Source organism: Solanum verrucosum, unplaced genomic scaffold, assembly GCF_900185275.1.
Source record: "Solanum verrucosum unplaced genomic scaffold, falcon-dt-bn FXZP01000273.1, whole genome shotgun sequence".
NCBI classification, from domain to species: domain Eukaryota; kingdom Viridiplantae; phylum Streptophyta; class Magnoliopsida; order Solanales; family Solanaceae; genus Solanum; species Solanum verrucosum.
In genome coordinates, this window is record NW_026020163.1 from 228927 (window position 1) to 249914 (window position 20988).

Below are 20988 nucleotides of genomic sequence, written 5' to 3' on the forward strand. Positions count from 1 at the left end.
AAACATACTTATTTTCTATATAACTTTCTGCATTATAATCACATTATACTATATATACCAAATAAAAATGGAGTCATGGAAAGACCTGAGTGGAAAAGTAGTGATGGTGACAGGGGCATCATCAGGAATCGGGCGAGAGATCTGTCTCGACTTGGCAAAAGCTGGTTGCAGCATCATTGCTTCTGCTCGTCGTTTTGACAGACTGAAATCTCTCTGTGATGCGATTAATTCAGAGGGCCGGCAGTGTGCGTTCGCCCTAGAACTTGACATAACTGCTGATGGTTTTACTGTTGAGGCTGTTGTACAAAGAGCCTGGGATGCCTTTGGACGTATCGATGCCTTGATTAACAATGCCGGCCTTAGAGGTAATATTCATATAGTTAGAAGTAAATCAAGTAAATATAAGTGTAATCTCTAAAAGAAAAAAAAGTAAATATTTTAGATGAGATGTCACACACTTCAACATGATGTGAAAGCAAATAGGCATAATACATAAATGTCCCCTTTAACTCGGTTTCATTTCACATTTATGCCCTCCAATTTTGGATATGCACAAGTAGACACTTAAACTTGTATAAAGTTGATCAGGTAGACACATTAGTCCTATATGACATAATACACGTAGGACACCATGTAGAACTCAAATTGCCATGTAGGACGCGTGTGTCTATTTGTTCAATTTTATACAAATTTAAGTGCCTACTTGTGCACACCCAAAGTTAAATGGCATAAATGTGAGCTGGGACCAAGTTAAATGACATATTTATGTATTATGCCAAGCAAATGTAAGTCTTGGATTAGAATCTCTATGAAGTTCGGTTGCAGCATTGGTATGCAGTTTTAAATCTAATGCAAGTGAAGTTCAGACTAATGCTGCACCTGAAGTTTGAACTTGATAAAGAATTTTGTTGGTTATTTATCATCATATATATATATATATATATAGGTAGTGTGAGCTCTGCACTAGAATTGTCCGAGGAGGAATGGGAACATACCTTTAAGACAAATCTCAGAGGGGTATGGTTGGTGTCTAAATATGTTTGTAGACGCATGCGCGATGCTAAACAGGGCGGAGGATCAGTTATTAATATCTCTTCAGTTTCTGGTCTGAATCGGGTACTAATACCTGGGGGTCTTGCTTATGCTTCTTCAAAGATGGCTCTTGACATGCTCACTAGGGTACATACTAGCTAGTGTCTTAAACTTTTCTTGGGTGCATCTACCATTGATATATCATCAAAATGTTCATTTACTTTCTTCTCTGTTATTCAAATAATGACAGATGATGGCGCTTGAATTGGGAGTATACAAGATAAGAGTGAACTCAATAGCACCAGGAATTTTCAAATCTGAGATAACAGAGAGACTTATTCAAAAGGAACGGTTTCATAATTTTGTTTTCAGAACCTTTCCTTTGAGAGATCTTGGAACGACAGATCCAGCTATAACATCAGTTGTCAGGTATTTAATCCATTCTTCTTCAGAGTATGTATCCGGCAATATTTTCATTGTTGATAGCGGAGGGAGCTCAACAGGTGTCCCAATTTTCTCATCACTCTAGAACAGAGGCAGATTCATGATTTACATTTGATGGGTTCAACCAAAGCCAAATTAAGGATTTTCTAGAATAACAACCTCAAGTTAATATACAATAATAGTAGACTGAATACCTCATTAGGATTATTCAGTGTACACCTTAGCTTTTTTGTAGTTCTAATTACCTTCCTACGTATGGCTACTTGATAGTCTCAGCAAAGAGTGTGGATACACTCTCTTTTAGACGCATGGAGTAAAGAAAAAATGGAAAATAAGCTTTTAGGTGGTTTTTTTCAACCATTAATTGCTACATAGTCATATATCTAATTGTGTATTTTTCTTCCTTCTTTTTAATATACAATGCATATTCTACCAAACTCTGAATTTCTTGTTATATATCTTGATTAGATGCAATGGTTATATATTCCAATTTTATTGTATTTCTTCTTTTCTGAACCTAATATGTAAAACTCTTGCTAGAACTTCGTTATTGTTAGCCAAATAAGAGAAGTTTTTATCCAAAAATAATGGAGTTCCAGCAATATATTTCTTTTCATTTCTTCTTAGAATGCCATGACTATTTATTTCAAATTATCTATTTATTCCTTTTTAGGTCAATTGTGTAAACTGTGGTTCTGCAAGCATGCATAAAATGCCTGGGAATTGCTGCCCTAACCAAAAATCTGAGATAACCGTGGCTCTCAGCCTGTTTGGCTAGATGCAACTTTTTTGTCAATTTTTCTTTTTTTTTACTTTGAGGTGGTTGTCCCAAAATAACAAAAAAAATAAAATGGTTTTGAGCAATAGCAGAAGCAATTTTTGTACTGTTTGGAAAAAGCTACACATTTCTGCTTTTCCTAAGAAGTACAGAAAAGTTTGCTCCTCTAAAGCAGGTAACTTGCTGCAGAGGGAAACTAAACCAAGGCAAAATTGCTTTCATCCATTTCTATTTGGTGCTTTATTGCTTCATGACTGAGATAACCATGGTTGTTTACTGTGTAGGCTGAATTTTGACTGTCAAACCAATTGGACAACTGAACTGCGGTGTTATCAAAACCAAAAAGCGCAAAAAAGCTCTAAGCTCCATTGGGGCTTTAAGCGCAAATAAAACCTGGGCTTTAATGACAAAAGGCGCAAGGGGAGAAAAAAATACAATATATATGTTGAGTCCAAGACTAATAATTTAAAAGCATGAATGACATATATATGAACAAAGAAATTGAAAAATAATTACGATAAAGTGAAATATCAATTGTTTAGTGTCGCCTCTTTAGAAGAGGTTCATTGGCAAAGAAAAGTATGCCTCGGAACCTTGATGACGACACTAAAGTGCACATTAAGCGAGGCAAAGCAGTCAACACGTTTTGAGCCTCGCTTCAGGGGTTAAGCGCGCCTTTGATAACATTGAACTGAAGATTGCACCAATATATATACACTATTAATTAGAAGAGTTCCACCTATCTTATGCATGGTTCTTTCACAATCAACAATTGCAAAATAATCAGGGATAAAATTAGTGTAGTCAACATCTTGCAACTGCCAATGCAAATGAGGACAAAAAGCAGTAACCATCACCTCAATATTAATATCTGTGAAAAACACAATACAGAATGTTGAGGCAAGATCTTACCAGAGAATTGGCCAACAGACTCTAATCATTTTTTACAAAAGTTGGATACTGATGTGACGTAAACCAAGCAACAGAAGAAACACTGCATGAGGTGGAAACAACAAATAAGTAGTATATCCAATAAACATGTGTACCAGCACTCCCAATACTGTAGAGTGCTCTAAGAAATTTCTGAAGCAAATTCAGCATATTAAGCCAATTCCTGAATGGATATTAACATCCACAGGGTAGAGGGAATGAATTTCTTTTAGATCACAAGTTTCAAAAGTCCTTTTTTCTTTTGTAATTTCATGTCGAAACAAATAACATCGCATAAAATAGGACGAAGAGAGTATATCAAGAAGAGAACATTATTTCTATTTAAATGTCACCATTAAAAAAACAACAACTAAACATGAGAGTTGTGCATTCTCCAAGGAACTTACAACACAATCTAATGGCACAATGCACTACCTTTATTTGCATTCCTGAAAGCACCCTTCTCTATCAGAGGATTCACACAAAGTACGTCATAGATATTTATATTCTATTAAATAGAAATTCAGAATTAGAAACTTAGATTATTTTTTATTTTTTTTGTGAAATAAAAGAAACTTAGATTTTCACTCAAGCTTCTAGTAAGACTTAAGTCAACTATACATTCAATCTATAAGTAGGAATAACCATTAGATGTTGAGCTCGAGGTGTCACTAAGCCGAATTTCTCAGTCATGTCTATATGGTTTGGCATCATACCATTTGGTAGCTCCCAATCAAAGCAATGCACAAATTGTGCTAGCACTAGGCGAATGGTGGTGAGCCCTAGTTGTAATCCAGGGCAACTTCTTCTGCCTGAGCCAAATGGTAAAAGTTGAAAGTCATGCCCACGAAGATCAATGTTGCTATCAATGAACCTTTCTGGCATGAACTTCTCGGGCTCAGGCCAAGCTTCTAGATCTCTTCCAATTGCCCAAACATTTACAAAAAGTCTTGAACCTTTAGGTATATCAAAACCATCAACTATGCAATCTTCAATTGATTCATGAGGTGTCAATAGTGGTGAAGGGGGGTGCAGCCTAAGTCCTTCTTTTATAACCATGTCTAAGTACTCTAGCTTTTCCAGGTCTGACTCTTCCACCATTCTATTTATGCCAACTGCTTGTTCCAACTCATTTTGTAGTTTCTTCATAACCTTAGGGTGTCTTAAAAGTTCAGAAAAAATCCAGTCAATTGCAGTTGATATAGTGTCTGTTGAAGCTATTAGCAAGTCCTGCATTTACGAGGAGGTCTTTTTCAGTTTGCTAAAGCAATAACAATATTGATCACAAGCATGCTAAGTACAATACTATGAATTACTCTTAATCTATTCGCTCTCAAAATTGACAAAAGCTTTTGCCTTCAGGGAACTTATTCATTATGGAATATTAAAGGAATAAAGTTCTAGCATACTGATAAATAGGATTCAATTAAGAAATAAACTTCCAATATGGAAGAAATAGCATATTTGTGCACATTCCCTTTTCTTTATTTGAAATTTTCAATTGAGAGAAATTCTCAATAAATTTGAGCCTACAATCGCGCATAGTACTGTACTACTGCTCTTAGTAATTATTGGAATTTGCCAAATTGAGCCTAATATTAAACTTTCAACTCTAAGCTCCTTGGTGACCATTGATGTTATAATTTGAACAAATTAATTAGTAGGTTAACTTCTCCATACCGGAAAGAATATCTACCATATTTAGGTCATCTAAAATATAATTATAAATAACCTTCCATAACTAGTGTGACCAGTTATCTGAAAAAAGAAGAAACAGGTAATAGCCTATTACAATAGGTTAAAATACTACTTCCTCTGGTCCATATTAAGTGAATTGTTGGGGTTTGACACACACCCTAAGAAAAATATTTAAGGACATAAACAAAAGGCTACTTTCTACTATTACCCTTTTGATTATTCCCAAATTATTCTCCTAAAAAATGTATAGTAGTTAAGAACATTATTAAATAGAGGGAAAACATGGAAAAAGTCCCAACAATTCTCTTTAACTTTGAACAATTCACTTATTTTTGAACTATGAAAAAAGTCCCAACAATTCACTTAATATTGACTAGAGGGAGTAGTAATGACCAACGAGGGATATGTTGGGATAGATGAAATACACCTATCATTAATTAGAGTCTCGGTTTCAAGTCTCAAGAATGAAGACATTCATGGTAGAGAGTGATTCCCCTATAATGGTGCTACACGAGGCAAATCTGAATTTATTGGGCCATTGAGTACCGAATACTAGATGGGTAAAAACGATTTAAGAAGTTTAATTATTATTTTTGAAGTATAGAAGTTAAATCCAATTACTAAAGTAGATGGAGTGAATTCCAATAACGTTACCAGCAAGACAGCTTTGACATGGCGACGATCAAATTTGAATTCAGCTTCTCCAGATTGCATAATAGTCATCATAGTATCAATAATATCCTTAGCCTTCTTTTGGTCCTTGGATTGAACATGCTCATCAATAACTTTCTCAAAAAATCATCAAAAATCTTTGCCAATTCCTTCATGCGAGCAATAAATCCCTGCAAATCAAACACACTAAGGAAAGGAAAAAACTCACCAATATTTGGTGAGGCTGCTATAACTACAGTCTCTTCCATTATATTTTTAAAACCCCTATCATCAAACTCCTCTTCCATATACTTCTTCCCAAGTACCATTAAACACGACATATTCGCGCTTAGAGAGGCAAGTTTAGCACTAAGATCAACCTCAATATGATTAGAAGCTGCTTGTTTGAGAGAATTCACAAATATTCCAAGCTCTTGTTTTCTCATAGATCGAAATGAATTGATCTTGATGTTAGTAAGCAATTTTATCGTGCACAATTTTCGCATATTTCTCCAATGAGGTCCATATTTTCCGAAAACTATATCTCTGTGATCATATGCAATGTATTGACCAGCTGCATTATATGGTCTACTAGCAAAAGCAATATCATGTTTTTTTAAGAATAGTTCAGCCGCATGAGGAGATGAGGCAACGATTACAGGAACAAGACCAAATTGCATACTCATTATGGGACCATGTTTTTTTGCTATATGATGAAGAGCTTGATGGAGATTTTTTCCTAATACCATATGGAGATTTCCTATAATTGGAAACCCTTTAGGACCTGGAGGAAGTTTCTTTTTCTTTTTCATGAATATGTTGAGCAATGCTTGAACAGGGTATAGCACTGCAACTATCACTGCAAGAACTTGCCAAATAGAAACCATTGATGTAAATTAATGTGTTAGCTTCCTAACTTACAAATAGTTTCTCTATATAGAAATGTGATGGCACTTAACTAAGTTCAACATATATTTATACACCTAATCATAACATACATAGAAGGTAAATAACAATTTTGACCCCATGCATATAGGGGAAGTAAGTAGGCGTTTGGACTTTGCACATAGAATTGATTGAAATTTGAAAAAAGAGTTTTTGAAGTTGAAAAAAGGTATTTGGAAATTGAAGTTGTGTTTAGATATGCATTTTACTAGAAAAGAAAGAAGGCTTTCTAAGTGAGAAAACAATTTTCAACAAAATTTTGCAAACTTGAAAATTTGAAAAACTCATTTTTAAAAATCATTCCAATGTATAACCAAACAACGTTTTGGAAAAAAAATTTCATATCCAAACGGGCCCTAAGAACAGTAACATCCTTTGTAAACTTTGTACACAACAACAACAAATATAATAATAATAATAATAATAATAGTAGTAGTAGTAGTAGTAGTCACCTTTGGTAGGAAGCTTTTAATCCCCAAAAGTGGAACTTCCCTAGGAGAATTGGGATTAGTTTGGCCCCAAAGCAGGTATTGGACACCGGGTGGAAAACCAAGAAAAAAGAAGAAGTAATAGTAATAGTTGGCCGGCCTAGTTCTAGGACCATTAGACCTTCATCTATTAAATAGGCTCTAGTAACACGTTTTCTAATAGCGCTCACTCACCAGCCAATCCGAACAACTAGAGTATATAAATGGTAAAACATACACCATCTGTTCCACTTTGATTCTCAAGATGATAAATTTTCTTCTCCTCCCACCCCTAAGGGACCCTAGGATGGTGTTTTCATTTATTGTTTAATCAATTTATGTTAAATGCATGGTCTTCCTTAAAGTATTTACTAAATTGGCAGTTAGGCCATTTTGACAAAAGTTTTACTTAGGTTGGCCAACTTAAATCTATTCTGGTACCGTGAAGAAAAGAACTTAGATCTGGTACTAATGGGTACACTACTTTTTTTTTTTTTGAAAATGGTAATGTTGTATTCTTCGGCATTAAGGATATGCTGGTGACCCTAATGGTTACACTACTTAGCTCTTGCATAAAACAATAACTGGCTCTCAATATTTTCTAACACAATGTTATAAAACACTTATTTTCTATATAACTCACTGCACCCTTACATTATTAGCTGGATATATACCTCGGTAAAATGGAGCCAAGGAAAGACTTGAGTGGAGAAATAGTGATGGTGATGGGCGTCATCAGGAATCTGGCAAGAATTGTGTCTCGACTTGGCGAAAGTTGGTTGCAGCATCACTGCTCCGCTCGTCGTGTTGACAGGCTCAAATTAAATCTCTCTGCAACCACATTAATTCAGAGGGCCCCCAGTATGCATTCACCCTCGAGCCTGATGTCACCTCCAAGGGTGTTACCATTGAGGCCGCTGTGCAAATGGTTATATCACAATCAAATAAGCATCAGATGACTCAGACATATACCCACAACTGAAGAAGACAATCAAGCCAACTAAACACGCCAGTCAACATAATAAGAATCAACAAGGCTTAAAATCATCAAATCGTAGTTTAGGCAAATCTAACTTTTTCAAAGTGAATTACTTTTAGACATGATGAATTAAGAACTTGCTCTGTCCCACAAGCACTTAATCATAAAATCGGCTAAACTATGTATCAAACACCTTAGAAGTATGTTTTTGGTTGAAAAACATACTTAGAGGTTTCATCTTAACTTACCTTAGCTCAAAATGTATGTCAAGCGCCTCTAACGTCCACAGCACACTCACAAGTTCCAATCTACACATCGAAAGTCTTAACAGCAACTATTCATAATAATTAAGTTCAATCCATATTTGTTAGCGAAGATGAAAGAATACTTGAGAAATAGAAGGACGTTTGAATATTTCTACCAATTGAGGCTCGATAACCACTTTTGTTCGATCAATGATAAGATCCATCGATGAAGCGAGCAAGAAACAACTAATGACCATGGGGAGTACAGTCACTAGTAGTTTTCCCCTCATTCTGCTTTTTGTAAATATAGTCGCTAGTAGTTTTCCCCCTCATCCTGCTTTTTGTAACAACCACATAGTTGGTCCATCCACCAGTACTTTTTTACCCTCAATAAGCATATAACTAATGTGTCACCTGTGCACACTTCTCTCTGTATGTTATTAACTCAAGTAATACTCCGTATACTAAATAGTTTCTTTCACACACAAAAGGTTGATCATGGGGAGTAAGAAAGAACAAATCCTTTCTTTTGCAGAGTATAATAGAAATAACTCACAAAGCCACTGGGCAAAAGGAACAGGTTGTGAGAGACATAGGGTACCTGAACGGGGTTCATTTGAACCCCTTTCCTGAGAAAATTATACTATTACTATACATACTATTCCAAAATGCTTCACCAACCATAAAGCAAACAACTTTTGTGCATTACTCTGGAATCTGTATTACTAACATATGCAAACTCTTCAGTACATGAGCATTACACAAGGATGGTGGTAATTTAAGCATATTTGATGACACACACTGTAGCTTTTCATCCCAACACTTAATAATTAAGTGATAATATACCACTAAGGATGGTGATAAAGTGATAACTATTCTTTTATTCTTAATCAGAAGTTTTAGGTTCGACCCTATCGAATTCAATTTTCAGCTAATTAAAAACAACAATGCAACAGAAAAATGAAATACCTTAGATTAAAAAAAAAAGACCTCCTCTTTATCCTTTAAGCTGAAAGCTCTCCCTTCTTTACAGAAACAACAGAGAAATGGCCGAAACAATCTGACCCTACCCGACCCGACCCGACCCATGAACTCAGATTCCTTTCCGGTGAACGGAGAGGAGGATTATGGTCGATTTTTGAAGATATAGGAAAAATTGACTTATGTTTGTGTTTAGGTACAAAATAGTCCCTTTAAATGTGCTTTAAGTAATTTTGGTCTTTTAAATTTGTCAAAAGTTAATTTCTGTCAATTATTTAACAAAAAAAGCTTTGTCTCTCTGATTGATTTGACAGGAAGTTTCCCGCCCCACCATTGAACAAAGGGAACTTCGAGAGATGTTTTGATAAATAGTTGGTAAAGAGATGTTTTGATAAATAGTTGGTAACAGTTCACGTAAAAAACTCCCAAAAAATTGTAATACTGCAATATGTTATTGACCATTATTACAAGCTGATCTAACATATGGTCTTACAAAATAAAAATCTACATTTCTAGATCTTGGCTTCAATAGAAGAAGACATGGTAAATGGTGAAAAACCATGATCAATACTAGCTTTCCATACTTTGTCAACATCAAACATCATGTCACCACACTCATGCTCGTTCCAACCTTCAGACGCGTGCAAAATTCCAGCTATTCTCGATGCACTCATCACTCTTCTTGGCAGCCAGTTCTTGAAATACAAAACAAAATCAATCGTCAATAAACAATCAAAACTTAAACAGAAAAAAATTACTATGAGGATATTAAATAATCTTTTCTGACCTCACAAGAGTCTACATTTTGAATATGTTTTGGACAAATCATGGCTGGTGTGCTGAAGTAGAAGCAATCCTCGCGAGCTTTCTTTGGTGGAAATGGTGAATAAGGAATAAATAATGTTCCTTTTGGTGCTTTCAATTGCTCATCTTCACTCAATCCATTATCTACTAGCCATGTCTGCAATATATCGCGTCAAAATCAATCAACAACTTCCTAATTCTTGAATTATCACAAGATTATATGTTATAGTACTACCTTTGAAACACAAGTACTTTTCGACAAGACCAAATTAGCTGCAGCCTCGGGGGTAAGCCTTGCTTTAAGTCCCTTGTACTCTTCTTCGTCTAACGTGACAACCTATATATGTATAAAAAAGATTACAATTAATTGCAGAGATTAAAGGAAAACCAAAATCAAGGAGCTAGGATAGTGTAAGAAGATTATTAATACCTGAATTCCTCGTTGACACAAGGCGAGGGCAATAGCACTAGCAACTTTGGATAAACGACGAGCTTGAAGTACCACTTGGGATGTTCCTTTAGGAATGGAGTTGAGAACCACAGCAACAACTAGGCTACTTCCATCTACCACTTTAACTTTCAGCTCAGGATGCTTCCTTATGTAAATTTCACCATTGTTATTCAACTTCTCTTCCTATAGAGTAAGTTCCATTTGTACAAGTATCGACTCATTAGATCTTTAAAAAGATTGAAGATTCTATATCTGAATTTACATCAAAAACTAGATAGTTTGACCTTTGAACTCCGAATCGTCTCACATAAAGAGGGACAAACAGAGGATTTGAGTTTACTTGCCTGATTTAAGAGTCCGAGGCTCAAAACCTTTACGCCTTTCTGATCTGCTTCCATGATGGCTTCCTTGATCAAATTATTAATACTCTTTCTTTGCCATTGACTAAAGTACTGTAAAAAATAATAATCAAGAATCATGATAAATGATAACAGATCCAAATTAATAGGCAAGACAATTAATCAATCTTGAATAAGATTTAGATTATTACTTGTTTGCGAAACTTTGGAATAGCCCAAGTTTGTAATTTGAGATCCTTGAACAAATTCCTCTCGATAACAAACGTGTGACTATAAATCCAAGTAATCACTATTGACCATAGCGTGACAGGCCACATTAACCACAAATACCACTTAGAGCTAGTCATGTGAGGCTTCGAGGCCAAAGATGAAAATCCTAGACGGAGATGATAGATGGATTGTGAGGTTGTTAGATGTGTAAGGTGAACCACATCAGGCACTTCAGCTTTTTTCTCAAGTGACTTTTCATACAACGTGTCACTCGACTTGTCCATTGTACCAAAAATATAGTCATATATTGGCATGAAAAGAGAATAGTTTGTTCTGAATTGAGTGTGATGTAGTGAGTGGTACCTGTGGCATCAACACATTCATATCATAACCTGATAGTGTAAAATTACTCGAAATATGTCTAGGGACAAGAAGAGTACTCACGAGGGCGTATATATCAAGTACTTGAGAGGTGGAAACAGAGAGAACATCCACTTTGGAATAACCTCAAAGTTACAATGGCCCAAGTTGTTCATGAAATCAGTAAAGATAACATAAAGAGTAATTGAAGCTACAGAAGTAGTCCCAGTGAATTCCGTTGCGATTACAGGAACAGCAAAGATGGTATAATATGATGCAACCTCAGCAAACGGATGAATAAATGCTGTCAAATACATCAATTTAAAGTCCTTGTGAATTAGTAACCTTGTATAAAAGGTTAAAAAATGTAGTACTAGTTAAAGAACCATTGTATGAAGACGGACTTACCACTGATAGGTTGAGTAACAATAGAGGAGTGGTGATGAGAATGATAACGTGAATAGAGAAAATGGTGATGCAGAGCTCTATGAAACCAATAATAGATAAACTCAACAGGACCAATATGGATCAATGCAGTTATAATCAACCCATCAGTTCTCCATAGAGGCAAGTGATGAACTTGTTCCATCCTCAGGTATCCAATATAGTATAATAGCCCATTAAATATGATTTGATCATCCCTACATAACAATTCAACCTTCAATTTAATTGGAGAATCGTAGTAGCTCAGTCGACTGATTTAATTATCTGAACTTTGGTGAGGGACTTTTCATCATCCCACCAAGGACATAAGGTTACAAAAGTCGTTTTTTTTTTCAAAAAAATTGTGCAGAGTCAAATAAAATAGGACATAGAGAAAGTATATAAGTTACCAGCTGTTTTCTCTGTCAACTTGATCAAACTCAATGCTTCTATCAACAATTCGATTATTACCCTTAGCAGTCCTGTGGCGCGATAACGATATCCATATCTGGTTGTGAATAAATCTGAAGAGTAGAAATGGAAGTATGGCAATGTATCCAATATCTCCCTCCCTCAAGAATGAGTATATGCTATGACCAACAAATGGTACCAACACCAAGTACTTCATCCCATACCAAAAAACAACATAATTAGCACAATTCTAGCTAACATAAAAAAAAAAGAAGCTTAAATTTACTAACTTCTAACATAATATAATTAAGTAAATATAGTGTACTATTCTGACGATTTAAACTTTCAGATGAGATGATTACACATTTCAACAAATAAAGCTCATGTTTAAGACTACAAGATATTGATGATCTAATGCATTATATTAGGAACACATATTTCCAAGTTCACAACAAATAAGAGAAATCAAGAAAAAGTTTTGATGAGTACTGCAAAATAAATTAAGAAAAAATATATATGTACCTTAAAGTTGCCAAGGTTTGCCCATGGCCATTCTGTGAGAATTCCAGGTTTAGAAGCCATGTGTGTTTGCTCCTTCCTTGTAAAATTAGCCTACTACTTATAGCTAGCTCAGTCCAACTTGTCTCTATGCTTTGTATATTTTTAATGTGACGTGATATTGTCTGTTTTGAATTAAACTTGTACGATCATTTTTTTCAAAAGGTCATACGCCATTAAGAGTATTTAACACTTTATAAGTATTTTCTATTTTATTTTTTATTTTTTATGTTAGATTTTGTTAAGACACGCCCAATAATGAAAAGCGCCTCACAGGTATTGTCGGGTTAAAACAATCCAAAGTCTACGTTTGACTTATTTAAGATCACAAGTTTTAAAATAACTCTGATTTTGGTTCTTAGTCCAAAAGTTAAAGTGATCCAAACTTCGCCTCTCTAATTAAATATTTCATCTTTGGTAGGTGTTGAATCTAAAGCACACGGACAATAAAATTATATTTCTTTTGTAGAAATCTATACTTAATTACTCTCTTAAATAACTCTGGTTTTGGATGTTAGTTCAATACTCAATGGTTTTGATAATTTGATCCTCGTAACAATAATAACATATTTTGTATAGTTCTATATAGTGGAATACTGTATGCAAGGGCAAATTTTATATTCAAATTACGAGGGAGGTGAATCTATGATTTCTCCATAAATCTAAGTATTTTTATTATATATTTCTAAAATTGGAGTACAATATTATCCGCAGACACATATGCTACAAGAAAGTTAAATGGTGCGATTGACTGAATGTAAATCTTATAAGGCTAAATGGTGCAATTGATTGAATGTAAATTTTATTCATACCCGTATAAGATAGAAAGATTATTTTTGATAAAGTTTCAACTAAAAAAAATTATTTTGAAAAAGTAAAAACTATAATGACTATACAGTACTGTAGAAAAGAAAAGTAACAATACTGACTGATTAGTGTAAGAGTAACCCAAATTTGACCTCTTTTTAAATTGAATATTCTCTCTTTGCTAGGTGTTAAAATTAGGTCATGGGGAAATTTTTTTACAATGATAGAGGTTCAACCAAACAAGAAAATTTTTATAATGGTAAATGCTCAATTAACAATAGTTGTGTGAGGCTCCATTCTTCTTTTGACACTTGGATGGTGAACCCATTTTTTTACATTGTTGTGTGAGGCTCCATTCTTCTTTTGACACTTGGATGGTGGACCCATTTTTTTACTTTTTTTACTATTCTTCTTCCCCTCACTCTTCTTTTGTTTCATTTTTTTTTAATTTTTTTTAACTCTCCTAATAAATATCCAACTCCCAACTATATAAGTAAACAATTGATATAATTAATAAAAATACTAATAAATATTCAATCATGAGAACGTTTTCATTTGACAAAAAGTATTTATTAATATTTTTATTAATTTTATCAATTGTTTACTTATATAGTTGGGAGTTAGATATTTATTAGGACTTAGGAGTTGAAAGAATTTTAAAAAAATGAAAGAAAAGAAGAGTGAGTGGAAGAAGAATAGTAAAAAAAGTAAAAAAATGGGTCCACCATCCAAGTGTCAAAAGAAGAACGGAGTCTCACACAATTATTGTTGGTTGGGCTTTTATGGAAAAATTTTATTGAAATTTTTTTCATGGGATTGGTACATAAAGCCATTAATCATATGACCTTTTCTGTTCAGATCTAAGGGTGTGTTTAGGAGAAAATGTTTTTCAATTTTCTTTTCATATTTGATAAATCAAAATTTTCGAATAATATATATATATATAAAAATAACTTTAAAATAAGAAAAATGACCCGTGAAATTGTTTAAACATTAAGGCGAGCCGCATGGGTGGGGTGCTTCGTCCCCCCTCCGTGCATCTCCCTCCCAGGGGCGGAGCCAGCCCTCTGTTAGGGGGTTCATTCGAACCCCCTTCGATAGAAAATACTACTATTTATATATGGTTAAAATTATTTTTTATGTATATATAGTAGATGTCGAACCCCCTCGATTAGCGTGTCTAGTTTTTCAGTTTAAAATCCTAGCTCCGTCACTGCTCCCTCCTATCCTCGGTGCATGCACGATGGATGATTAACGAACTATGGCACGAAAAGCATCAAGAAATACTAAATTGATAGGGTGCCTCTTGCCCCCCATTTGCGGTGTTCATGGAGATCTCTACTTCTTTAAAAACATAAAAAACTCTTGATAATGAATATCTAGTCTCTCGCATTGATTAAGTACATAGTAAAAAGAGAAAATACACTCTATGGTATTCACAATAAAACATTTACAATTGGTCTCTCCCTCGTCGCGCTATATCTATCTCTCATCGATCATTCTTAGTTTGTCCCAAGTAAAATGAACTTTTTTGAGATTTTCATGATTCTCAACTATTCTTTCTGTCCTATATTAATTGTTTGCTTTTCCTTTTATACATTTTTTAAGAAATTATAAATAAGAAGGATAGTTTTTCTAATTTATCTTTTAAGATTTTCTTTTTAATCTTTATAAATTATTTACACTTTCCAATAAAGAATTAATCGCAAAAATAATGAGGAATTTTTAATTAATTTGATCTAATTAATTTTATAACTTAACAAGTAATTTGGAATAATTATTTATATTAACATGGATATATATATAACTAATATGAGACGGAGGGAGTATATAATACATATATTAATCATAATGATATTATTGTCATTATTGATTGTTGAGATGATAGTTCTATATTAAGTGAACAAGATCTACTTGATCGTCATCCTGTTGGAAAATAATATTCTTAAGAAATAATAAATACAATGATCATTTAATTATATCACCTTTTGAATATAACAAATTTAATTTGTTGAAAACTTATAATTATAATCAATAAAAATCAATTAGGAACTAAGTCATGATAAATTATTTTTGAAATATTTTTCAAACTGCATAACTACCAATTTGATATTTTTTTTTAATAATATAGTGGATAAATAAAAATAAATATTTATCACAATATTAATGTGCATAGTGACAAATCCTTATATTCAATAGCCATGCAATTCTTCCATTAGAAATTGTTGATTAGTCTTGAGTGGGACATAGTTTTTCTTTTTTCAATCAACAGTCCACTATGGAGGCTTTGAAACGGCTCAACCTCGTATATTAAAGAAGAAAATAAGTACATGGAGAGGGACATCGACTATAACCAACAAGAAAAAAGATGAGGTGGATATCAGCTTAAAGAGCATGCCATCGACTCAACCAACAAACATTTTGCACAGAAAAGTCTCATATCGAATGTAAAATCCTCTCAAATAAAGATAGCTTCGTACTCAGAGGAACTCAAACTAGAGATCTCTGATTAATAATGAAGGAGTGTTTATCACTCTATGAACCTTATTATGTCTTTATTCCTCACCTTTTATTGACATTTGAATCCATAGGCTTATTTTATTAGACTTTAATAGCCTTGGCAACCTCTTTATCTATTTACTTTCCTAATGTCTGTTTTACTTTTATGAGATGGTGCTTATATATATATCGGGTAGGAGGAGATTATAAGATGGAGAATTCAATCCGTATTGATAAGGTGAAGTTTCAGATAGTCAATCAAATGAGCTACATAAATTACATAAAGATGTATTTTCTAAGTATCAGAGTCAAATAATTCAATTTTTAATTAATAGTGCATGAAGTAGTCAATTATATATATTAAGCACATGGCCTCTGAATTTCGTTCAATACAACGTTAACAATTTAGTCCAAACTAGAACTACATAAATGTACAAATTACTTCCAAAATAATTCTATCCTTGTCTATCTATGGTACTTAGTCAAAATGTGTGGGAAAATTAAAAGATTATAAATCAAGTTGTGATTTGAACAAATCTACATTGCACAACTACTTCATTGTTTAATTGTCTTTGCCGACAATTATTAAAAGACAAATATCTGGTCACATCAACGTGAGAAATCCACGAGATATAATTACGTCAAGTTAAAATATCTAGTTGGTCAATATTAAAGAAGTTCAAGTATCAAACTTTAGTTATGAATCAAAAGATTAGTTCCTCATTGTCTAGTTGCAACAGTTAATACATACCTTGTACTTTTGAATATATAATAAGGGTCATTTGGTATAGTGTACTATAGTTAAATATAGGATTGATATTAAATTTATACCTTAATAAATTAAAATAGTATTTGCTTGCTATTTTATTCCCTAGTACATTAGGTACATTGGACTCGAAATAATAACAAAAAAAAAATATAAGCAATAGTACATGTATTATTAAAATATTAGGTATCAAGTAGAAGGAAAAAAAACACTCCTTAAACAATTTGCAATTTGCTTTAGGTACTCATCATTTATATAGTTTACTATTTAAATTATCTATATTACCTTAAACTTAAAAGCATGAACTCCTAACTTGAATGTTAAATTATTATAATATTCCTAACTTAGGTTGTGACTTTTTTGATGAGTTGTGACTTTTCCGATAAGTTGTGACTTTTTTCAAAGGGTTGTGATTTTTCAATGAGTTGTGACTTTTTTAAAGAGTTGTGACTTTTTCAATAAGTTGTGACTTTTCCAAAGGGCCGCTGTGACTTCTAGGAAAGGTCACTTTGTTGATGAGTTGTGACTTTTTCGATAATTAGTTGTGACTTTTTTCAAAGGGTTGTGATTTTTCGGTGAGTTGTGACTTTTCCAAAGAGTTGTGACTTTTTCAATATGTTGTGACTTTTCCAAAGGGTTGTGACTTCTCGAAAAGGTCATGACTTTACAGATAAGACACAAAAAACACTTGTTCATACTACTCTTTGTTGTATAAATAGAGGGGTTTCCACTCATTTTTCAACCACAATTTTTTTAATCTCCTACTTTTCTTCTTGCATTTTAAAAATTTCGTGAGATTTATTGTCGTTGAGTGAGTTTGAAGTTTAGCGGAATATGAGGTACCACTATTCTGATGAAGTAAATCGTTCTATCCTAAGAAGGCAAATTCCATAACCTCGTGTACTTGAGGAAAATAATTTTGATGATATAATAACTATTTTTTGCATAATATATACATTAGTATGTAATGTTCCAATATATGAAGGTAACATGATGTAATCTAAATTCATTTGTTTTTGTTAACAAATTCTCTTGTGATGTAAATATATGCTTCTGAACATCTTTTTCCAAAATTATTAAACTTCTCAAGAGTGAAAATATGTGAATATATATGAATCATTTCAAAATTATCAATTACATTATAAATTTTATAATCAGTAATATGGAATAAACATTTTCATTTTGTCCCTACACTAAATTAAAATCTAATAACTATAAGAAAAAATGGTAACATTAATTAAAAGTTCTATTTATTTATGTACGTATAAAATTTATTAGAAATACATCTATTGCACATTAATCATTTATTTATAACATTATAAATTCTCTTAGTTATTACTAATTATTGCAAACGTTATTCACACTCTTTAACATTCTTTAGTTATTATATTATGAATTCTCATAATTATTACATTAATTATTTCTATCTTTCATCTTTTCTTGTATTAACTTTTGACCAATAATTTTTTATATTATAACACCGCCCCTATATATGTGATAACACGATGTTGTTATTTTTTCTGAGATGAATCATGCTTGATTGAATAAATTGAAAATCGTTTACAAGAACATGAACTACATAGTTGTTGGGTGTAAGATAAACATGTGATCATGTATATGATTTCACAAATAGAAAATATTCTTTAATTTTAATTTTTAGTTTGTTTGGTAAAAAGAAGGAAACCTTTGTCGGTTAACTATGGACAGTCAAATAACTCTCTTTGGTTTATGTATACAGTCAATCAAGAAGTCAAATATGAGAGCTAACAACAAGAACGTCATTTATTATGTTATAACTTATAAAATAAAAATTAATATACAAAAATTAGTTCTAAAAAATAAAATGTAGTTGTTCTCTTCACATGTTCATATGACATCTAAACAGTTTAACGTGGAATACACGTGCAAAGTACATCTGGTTAGATGACAAGAAAAATAAACAATAAATATCGTCTATAAGGTAATATTACTGAGATACGACTAATTACATGATTGAACCTCATCAAGTTGAAATAAATATATGCATTATTACATTTAACTAATAAAATTTTTCATTGACCATCTTCATAGATTCACGTGAATAAGAGATATATATGACGGTTCACACTAAACATTCACAAAAGAATCTGCAATATTATTTTGTGCAAAGTTTATTACTCAAATCTTCACTTAAATAAGCAATATTATTTACTATAACATATATTTTATGAGTTGGTAATCACGTGCAACACACGTGTCGAAAAGCTAGTAATATGTAAACATACCTTCAAATTTTACCTTAGCTAACAAGTAAATACTTTAATTTTGAGAGTGTACATTTAGATAAACTCAACTTGTTCCCACTGTAATAGTAGAACGCTCTAACTTACAAATTCAAATGATCATTTAAAGTACACTTCCAAAATATGATGTCAGAAATAGATCGATTTTATATCACCTTTCAATTCAAATTAGCAAAGCAATATGTCCTTGCATAATATGGATTCTAAACATTCATGATCTGGATGTGAATGAGTCGAATAACTTATCCCTCGATTTATTAGTGACCATCTCTCCAGGGATTGTGAAAGATGTTCTACTAGAAATATTCTTGTTATTGCTTCGATTCATATTCCCCAAAAGTGGATCCCACTCTAATAGCTCCGAATAAATTAAATATGTGCGTTAATATCAAAAACACTTTTTCACTCTTTCATATATTAAGAGATTTCTTGGGGAAAAAATGTTATTTATGTGTCATGTTGGCGTCAGATGTTCATGAGTCATAGTGAAAGCAAGTTGAAGTGTTCAGTTGATACACGTTGAGTTGATGCCTATATATATACTCTTAAAATTAAAGACCTTACCTACCAATTGAGATCAAGTTTAAATTTCTATATTGATGTATTATGTATATTATGCATAAACTAATTTCATATAATATATTTAATGTAATTAACTTATTTACCTACGTGATGTATGCTTGCAAATCACTCACAAAGCATATCCAAATTTTTAGCTTACAAAGTGTCTTATAGTAACATTTTATGTACAAAAATCTTTTGATATACTCTTGCTGTTCTCAAATTTTTTTTACTGATGTGATTGCGAAATAAACCATTGACATAATATATAATACCCCTGCTAACAAGGAAAAATTGATAAGAAAATAAAATAAAAATTGACATACATTTCGATCACTTGGAGAATTGAACAATAATACGACTAACACAATGAGAAAAATAGAAAAATCTCAGTAGTTCAATTGATTGACTATTGAACTTTCACCTTATTGACGTGGGTTGTACAATACTAAATTATTACTTCATCTTTTACAATGATGGAAAAATGGGAACACCTGGTAAGGTACCTCCACCATTGACAATGAAGATATTGCCCGTTACATATTCAGAAGAATCATGAATCAAATATCGAATTACTGATGTTAAAGCTGGATCTGTGGTTCCAACAAATCTCTGAGGGAGGGTTTTATAAAGAAATTTATGTAACCATTTTTGTTGAAAAAGGCTCAGATCTGTTATCTCATATTTGAATATTCCTGGTGATATTGAGTTCACTCTGATCTTGTCTACTCCCAATTCAAGAGCCATTATCTGCAATTCGATCATCAAGTAGATTTATCATAATCTATGAACTCAAAATACTGAGTACTCAACACGCATAGTGAAATATCTATGTGGAAGAGAGCTAATAACAAGTCATCTCAACGTACATTCATCTAAGCCTATAGAGATTAATTTATTATTATACGTACGTACCTTAGTGACCATGTCAAGAGCCATCTTTGAAGAAGCGTAAGCAAGAGTCCCTGGTACTACTACTCGATTTAGGGCAGCTATTGAAGTTATATTAATAACAGATCCTCCACCAATTGTTTAGCATCGCGCATATTTTGACACTAACCATGCCCCTCTTAGATTTGTCCTAAAGGTATGTTCCCACTCTTCCTCTGACAATTTCAGTGAAGAGCTCACACTACCTATACAAATTAGCCAATTTCCTATTATTATCAGTAGTAGCGGAAAGAGGAGATACAACGACATTTATTTAGTGACTTTTGAAGCAAATGTCAAAAAATTATAATTTTTCGACATTTATGAAAAAAATGTCAATACAAATAACGACATTTAATACAAATGTCTTAAAAACATCATCATTTGGTGACAAATGCCATAGAGCAACGACATTTG

General features: G+C 32.8%; 3 protein-coding genes and 1 pseudogene across 3 annotated transcripts; 1 reads left to right on the forward strand and 3 right to left on the reverse strand.

Annotated features, from left to right (window-relative positions):
• The first annotated feature begins 55 nt into the window (after positions 1-55).
• Positions 56-1561, forward strand: LOC125828521 (uncharacterized). Its single transcript, XM_049507817.1, has 3 exons — positions 56-365; positions 947-1179; positions 1283-1561. The coding sequence occupies exons 1-3, from the start codon at positions 68-70 to the stop codon at positions 1559-1561; spliced, it is 810 nt and encodes a 269-aa protein (XP_049363774.1). The 5' UTR covers positions 56-67.
• Positions 1562-3743: 2182 nt separating this feature from the next.
• LOC125828493 (cytochrome P450 71AU50-like) lies at positions 3744-6451 on the reverse strand (annotated as a pseudogene).
• Positions 6452-9580: 3129 nt separating this feature from the next.
• Positions 9581-12797, reverse strand: LOC125828490 (very-long-chain aldehyde decarbonylase GL1-4-like). Its single transcript, XM_049507786.1, has 10 exons — positions 12691-12797; positions 12168-12379; positions 11743-11975; positions 11419-11638; positions 10956-11337; positions 10746-10857; positions 10385-10584; positions 10190-10291; positions 9938-10111; positions 9581-9845 (listed from the first exon to the last, which is right to left on the reverse strand). The coding sequence occupies exons 1-10, from the start codon at positions 12748-12750 to the stop codon at positions 9663-9665; spliced, it is 1878 nt and encodes a 625-aa protein (XP_049363743.1). The 5' UTR covers positions 12751-12797; the 3' UTR covers positions 9581-9662.
• A 7312-nt stretch (positions 12798-20109) lies between these two features.
• On the reverse strand, positions 20110-20687 carry LOC125828519 (uncharacterized). The gene is given in 3 exon segments (XM_049507816.1): positions 20110-20391; positions 20557-20664; positions 20667-20687. Coding segments are annotated over 3 exon segments (411 nt in total).
• Between the last annotated feature and the right edge of the window lie 301 nt (positions 20688-20988).

What these genes read in the sequence shown, in the direction of transcription:
- LOC125828521 (XM_049507817.1), top strand. Translation starts at nt 68, where the DNA reads ATGGAGTCATGGAAAGACCTGAGTGGAAAAGTAGTGATGGTGACAGGG. An exon ending in TAACAATGCCGGCCTTAGAG is followed by an intron (nt 366 to 946) that starts GTAATATTCATA and finishes ATATATATATAG; the next exon opens with GTAGTGTGAGCTCTGCACTA. An exon ending in CTCTTGACATGCTCACTAGG is followed by an intron (nt 1,180 to 1,282) that starts GTACATACTAGC and finishes AAATAATGACAG; the next exon opens with ATGATGGCGCTTGAATTGGG.
- LOC125828490 (XM_049507786.1), bottom strand. Translation starts at nt 12,750, where the DNA reads ATGGCTTCTAAACCTGGAATTCTCACAGAATGGCCATGGGCAAACCTT. An exon ending in GTTGACAGAGAAAACAGCTG is followed by an intron (nt 11,976 to 12,167) that starts GTAACTTATATA and finishes ATTGTTATGTAG; the next exon opens with GGATGATCAAATCATATTTA. An exon ending in CGGACTCTTAAATCAGGCAA is followed by an intron (nt 10,585 to 10,745) that starts GTAAACTCAAAT and finishes CTCTATAGGAAG; the next exon opens with AGAAGTTGAATAACAATGGT.